Source organism: Nanorana parkeri, unplaced genomic scaffold (genome assembly GCF_000935625.1).
Source record: "Nanorana parkeri isolate BGI_ZX_2015 unplaced genomic scaffold, ASM93562v1 scaffold583, whole genome shotgun sequence".
In the NCBI taxonomy this organism is placed as follows: Eukaryota; Metazoa; Chordata; class Amphibia; order Anura; family Dicroglossidae; genus Nanorana; species Nanorana parkeri.
In genome coordinates, this window is record NW_017306851.1 from 753,240 (window position 1) to 759,262 (window position 6,023).

Genomic DNA, 6,023 nt, shown 5'->3' on the forward strand with positions numbered 1-6,023 from the left:
ACTGGCCGATAGGAGCGTGACAGCGACACGTCTGTACAACGCGTGACTCACTGGCCGGGGTCACTAGAGTGCAGCTGATACGAGTACAGAGCATCCAATGGAGGAGCCCAATTCAGAATATTCTGGGGGGTGGAGAATGGGGGCGGGGGATCCACAACACAAGCATAAGTGCAGAGCAGCGGGAACTACAAGTCCCATCATACCCCAAATGCCAATAAACGCCGAGCGATCTGCGGTGGAAGAAACGGCGAGCGATCAGCGGAGGAATTAACGCAGCGCGATCAGCGGTGGAATAAACGCCGAGCGATTAGCGGAGGAATAAACGCCGAGCGATCAGCAGAATAAACGCAGAGCGATCAGCAGAATAAACGCAGAGCGATCAGCGGAGGAATAAACGCAGAGCGATCAGCGGAGGAATAAACGCCGAGCGATCAGCGGAGGAATAAACGCCGAGCGATCAGCGGAGGAATAAACGCCAACAGCGAGGTGCCGCACTGCTGATTCATCGCCGCATTCCTGGGTAGGAAGTGTCTCAGCCTGGAGGAGAGGGGAGGGAGAGGTCCCTGGAACCCTATCACCCTTTGCTGATGGGCCCCGTGCCAGGGGCCACCTGTGCCCAGGAAGGGGCCGGGATCTGCACGTTTCATCAATGACACAGGGAACGCCGTGTTTCCAGAAGCCGCGACGTGTTTACCGAAGGCGCCGGCAGCACCTGTCGCTGCGGTCGGCGGGATCCGGGGGGCGGCGCGCGGTGGGGGCCACTCGATGTCCTCGGCTCTGTTTACGAATCACGGGGCCCCGCGGATCAGTTACACGCCAGCTGCTTAACCCCTTATGAGAGCGTGCGTCGTCTGGCTGTCATCCGTGCGTTGTCCCCCATAGGCATGTGCGTAAGAAGCTGCAGCAAGTCAGACAGAGCCCGCCTCCTTTCCTGGCTGCACATCCAGCATCATCTAAATCTTTCCTCCCCAGCCTGACCCCGCCCCTTTCATTCATTGGATTTCAGTTCTGTCAATCATAGGGGCTCAGCATCACACGTGGGCGTTACCTATGCAAATACAGCCTGCCTAGGACCGCCCCCCACTTCTCTAGACTGACACCCACCCATAATGGAATTTTGATATTTGCATAACTCCTCCCACAGGGCTGGATATCTTGTCACCACTTTGCCTGGCTGCACTGACGTCCTGGCCTCAGTACCGCCTCCCTCCCTCCATGCGCACTCCGTGCATCTGCATGGAGTATTACCTGCAGTACTTTTTTTCAGTCTGATGGTCAGCCTCATTAAACTCACTTCCCCTGAGCCCAGGTCATCCTGGCCCCGCCCTCCCAAGGCTGTGACTGGACAGTGAAAGCAGAACAGCGATGAGCTCTCTGTCACTCTGCTCTCCCCTCCTATCAGCATATCATCTATTATGTTATCGTGTCTCGTAGCCCTGATGAAGGCAAACCTGTGAACCCCCGAAACGCGTTCCTACAATATCCATTTATGGCAGCCTCGGCACTCCAGCTGTTGTGGAACTACAAGTCCCATGAGGCACTGCAAGACTCTGACAGCCACAGGACTAGTAGTTTCAGCCATCTTCTGATTTATGGCTTTAGATCTCTTTTATATTATGTTACCGTGACTCATAACCCTGATGAAGGGGGACCTATGGCCCCCGAAACGCGTTGTATCTCATTTATAGCACCTTATCGTGTCACATAGTCCTGATGAAGGGAGACCTGCACTCCGCTGAAACGCGTTAAGTTTCATTCATATTATGTTATTGTGTCTCATAGCACTGATGAAGCGAGCACCGAAAAGTGTCGGATTTTTACCTCTATACATTGCACAAATCAGCTGCAGAGGGGGGGGTGTGTTTTTGGTTTGCCCCGAGATTGGCTTCGTTCATATGTATTCCCTAAAACCCCACACAGGATAGAAATGTACTTTGTGCGCACCAAATACCTTCGCAATCCCAGATGTTGTCATATAAAAGTAGCAGTGACATCATCGCTGTGCTGCACGTACCCCATGGGGGAGGCCTACCTCGGCGCGCCGGCTGTTGTGGAACTACAAGTCCCATGAGCCACCGCAAGATTGACAACCACAGGCATGACTCCTAGAGGCAGAGGCGTGATGGGATTTGTATTGAAAGCTCAGCTGGATTGCCTAACCCTTGAGAGAGACCAGACCAGTCACCCTGCACAAGGAGGGAGAGCGGCAGTGACCGGTCTTTATTACAGGAGGGGGGCGGAGACAAGACCAGTCACCCTGCACAAGGAGAGTGAGCGGTCTTTATTACAGGAGGGGGCGGAGACAAGACCAGTCACCCTGCACAAGGAGAGTGAGCGGTCTTTATTACAGGAGGGGGCGGAGACAAGACCAGTCACCCTGCACAAGGAGAGTGAGCGGTCTTTATTACAGGAGGGGGCGGAGACAAGACCAGTCACCCTGCACAAGGAGAGTGAGCGGTCTTTATTACAGGAGGGGGCGGAGACAAGACCAGTCACCCTGCACAAGGAGAGTGAGCGGTCTTTATTACAGGAGGGGGCGGAGACACGACCAGTCACCCTGCACAAGGAGAGAGAGAACAGCAGCAAAGAAATGACAGTTGGGCCACCCAGTCACACACAGAGGTACTTTCATCCTGAGAACATCTTCTGGTCTACAGACTACAATGGGGGGGGGTCACAACTACAGACCATAGGGGCCCCATAGCAACATTTGACGAGGGCCCCCATGTCAAACCCTTTAAAATCTAAATCGAGGGCGGGTAGCAGACAGGGGAGCCGTCTCTTCCTGTACATCCTGAGAACACCTTTTCTTTGATCGCAAATGCCATAAGGGGTTCAAGGCCAGCAGCAACTTCAGCAAATCACTCGCGGGGGGCCCCCTTCCGCCCCCCGGGCCCCATAGCAGCTGCATGGGCTGCTATGGCTATTGTTACGCCCCTGCCTGGCAGTCGGTCTTTGTGGTTCTAGGAAGACGGACCAGCCGGCTTTGGTGAACCCCCAAAACCTCAGACCTCCAGCAGAAGAAGACCCGACGACAGGCCCGGCCTTGTATCATCGGCCGTTAGTCCCTTGCCCCCCTTGTGTGTTTTTGCTTTGGAAGTGGCAAGCGTTCCTCGCTCTCCCGAAGGACATCTCCACGTCTTGGAGGACTCCCGGCCTCTACCGCCTGGACAGACTCTACGGCCACGAGATATGGCACCTCGACACCTGCGTGACCACTCCTGGAACCCACACGAAAGAACGGCCTCGGTTCCCCCTCAAGTACAGGTGGACGGAAGCAGCAGGTCTTGTTTGCCGAGTTGCGTTGCTGGGTGGCCTAGGAGTCCTTAAATGGAGCTTCTGCTAGCACATCCATGCTGCTGGGTGCCGCCTGCGGTCAGTCCTTGGCATCCGCACCTACGGCGGGCACCTGCTTAAGGGCTTGCAGGAGGGTCGAGGAGTCCATGGATGGTGGGGAGTGAACTGGTGGCATCCGGTCTTGGCTCAGCAGACCAGATTGGGCCAGATTGGGATACAGCATTGGCATAGACCCGGGGTACCAGCATTTATCCAGCATGGGCAGGTAGGCAGAGGCAGAGGGGGGTATGAAATAAAAGGGAAGGCAAAAAGGCGGGTGGTTTGGGTAAGGTCCCATCATGGACAGGTCATCGTTGCTGAACCTGCTGTCCTCCTCTGCGACCTCCATCCTCAACCTCTTTTTTGGAAGCTCATCTTCTTCCTGTTTGATAATCCTGTCCAGGGCCATCGGGGTGGATTTCTCTTCCTTCAAGGCGCCTCCCTGTTCCTGAGCTGCCTCCACCTTGTCCGCCTCTCCTCCATAGCCGCTGTCGGTGTCCGTGTCCGTGCCGCTCTGTTCCCCGGAGCTGAGAGGGGCGGCCCGGCGGATCACCGGGACGCAGTTGGCGGCTTGCGGCTTGGGACTCGGGTTCTCGATGATTTTGGTGGCTCCGGGGCTGAGGTCGGAGGCCACGCGGTGAAGGTGTGCCACCAGCTCGCGCTTCTCTCCGCCTTTTAGGAACCTCATGGCTTCTTCGGCGCACAGCTGGAACCCGGAACGAAACATTTCTTCCCCCGAAGATCTGTTACCGTCGGAGGGGCAACCTGGAAGAAGAAGAAGAACCGGGTGAGCAATGGAAGGTGAACCGGGCCTCCCGCTACGTCCCACACACAGGCCTCGGTGTAGGTCCTTCTACCACCTACATTCAGAGCCATGCGGCCAAGAGACCTCCCATATTATAGAGCTGCCACCCACTCAACTGGTCCAGGAAACTGGGCCTCCCGCTATGCCCCACACACAGGCCTCGGTATAGGTCCTCCTACCACCTACATTCAGTGCCATGCGGCCAAGAGACCTCCCATATTATAGAGCTGCCACCCACTCAACTGGTCCAGGAAACTGGGCCTCCCGCTATGCCCCACACACAGGCCTCGGTATAGGTCCTCCTACCACCTACATTCAGTGCCATGCGGCCAAGAGACCTCCCATATTATAGAGCCGCCACCTACTCTACTGGTCCAGGAGACCATTGTGATGGAACATCTACATATACAGAGCTGTCTCTGGAACAGGAAGAGAGGAGGGAATCTTCAGATGGGGACACCTGTTTTTGGTGAGAACTGGTCTACAGGGAATTTCGCTCACTTCCTGCTGTATCTCTATGACAGGAAGTGAGGGTCATGTCTGCAATTGGATACAGACATTGGAAAACTAGATGGAGCCGAGGGGCATAAGAACTCCTATGCTCCTCAGCGCCATCTAGTGGCTCCATCTTATAGAAGCGTTTCTATGCTCCTCAGCGCCATCTAGTGGCAGCCATTGTTATAACGTGCTAAAAGATACAGCTGAGGACCCATTTACAACACTGTGTGGCGCACTGTCTGTAAAATGCGTGTTTTACCACAAACGCAACGTGTGTTGCATTGCCGCTCATTCTGCATTGGACCCAATGCGTTACCACAATGCACTGCAGCACACGTCCATTATAACTCAAGATGTGAACGGTCAGTGTGCTGCATTGATAAAAGTGTGGCATGCGGCATTTTTGGTGCATTGCGTCCCATTCGAAGTGAAGGGGCTTCTTAATGCAAAGCATGTAAAATGCGTGATCACACGATAGGTACGAGTCTGTCCTACAGGGGTGCTGTGTAGGTGGCTGGATTTACACTTTAACTTTAGTGCTGTGTCAACATTCAGCCTCCACTGAGAAATGACCTCTGCGTGCACAGAGTGGTATACAGACTTGTCCCCCAAATGCATTTTCCACTGCAGATTACTCAGCAATGGCAGCGTGAATGTAGTGCGAAAGGCACAACGTATCATCTGTTCCGAGATACAGATCTGGCGTCTATCACGGCTCATTTACTTCCGCTATTGTCTGAAGGGCCTTCGTGACCCAGATAACAAGATTCTTCCATTCGAATGTGCAAAGGTGGAAGGGGGACGGCAGAAAGCGAAGGCCTGCGCTCACCATTCTGGAGGTTGAGGATCTGCTGCTGCTGCTGCTCTATCAAGCTGGACAGGGACTGGACGTGTTTCAGCGTCAGCTCCAAAACCACGGCTTTCTCCAGATGTCCGAGCGTCTGCAACAAAAAGAAAAGGGAGAGGAGTTTACGATTGATGCGTCTCCACCCCGGACAGGATTGCAAGTGAAAGGAGAGAGTGACTCAGAGGGATGAATCTCCTCTTACGTAACAACGCAAGGTGAGGAGGAAGCATTGTACATTGCACAGCGCAGCTAGGAGGACTGCGATGGCCCACTCCACCCAACCCGCCAATCCGTATACATAGGAAGAAGTCACTCCAGCGCAAGTTCAGCTCAAGTTTATTGACCTCTGTGCAGGGCCGAACTTACTCTCTCTGCTGCCCCAAGGCCAAGTTCCCCAATGCACCCCCCTACCCACCAACCTCCGACATGGAGAATGGCGGACCAGCAGGCTGCATACAATACACCTCCAGTATCACTTGTACATAACAAGAGGTGGCTACGCCGCTGTACATTTAACTCTGCTTGCCCAAAGCAGGG

General features: G+C 54.5%; 1 protein-coding gene across 1 annotated transcript in view; it reads right to left on the reverse strand.

Moving 5' to 3' along the window:
- Positions 1-3,295: 3,295 nt before the first annotated feature.
- BHLHE40 (basic helix-loop-helix family member e40) overlaps positions 3,296-6,023 on the reverse strand; it is a gene marked incomplete at its 5' end in the record, with an annotated part of 3,909 nt that continues 1,181 nt past the window's right edge. Inside the window, 2 exons of the mRNA XM_018562544.1 lie at positions 3,296-4,101; positions 5,469-5,580. Coding sequence (XP_018418046.1) covers positions 3,377-4,101; positions 5,469-5,580 — 837 coding nt within the window. The remainder of the gene's footprint in view (positions 4,102-5,468; positions 5,581-6,023) is intronic.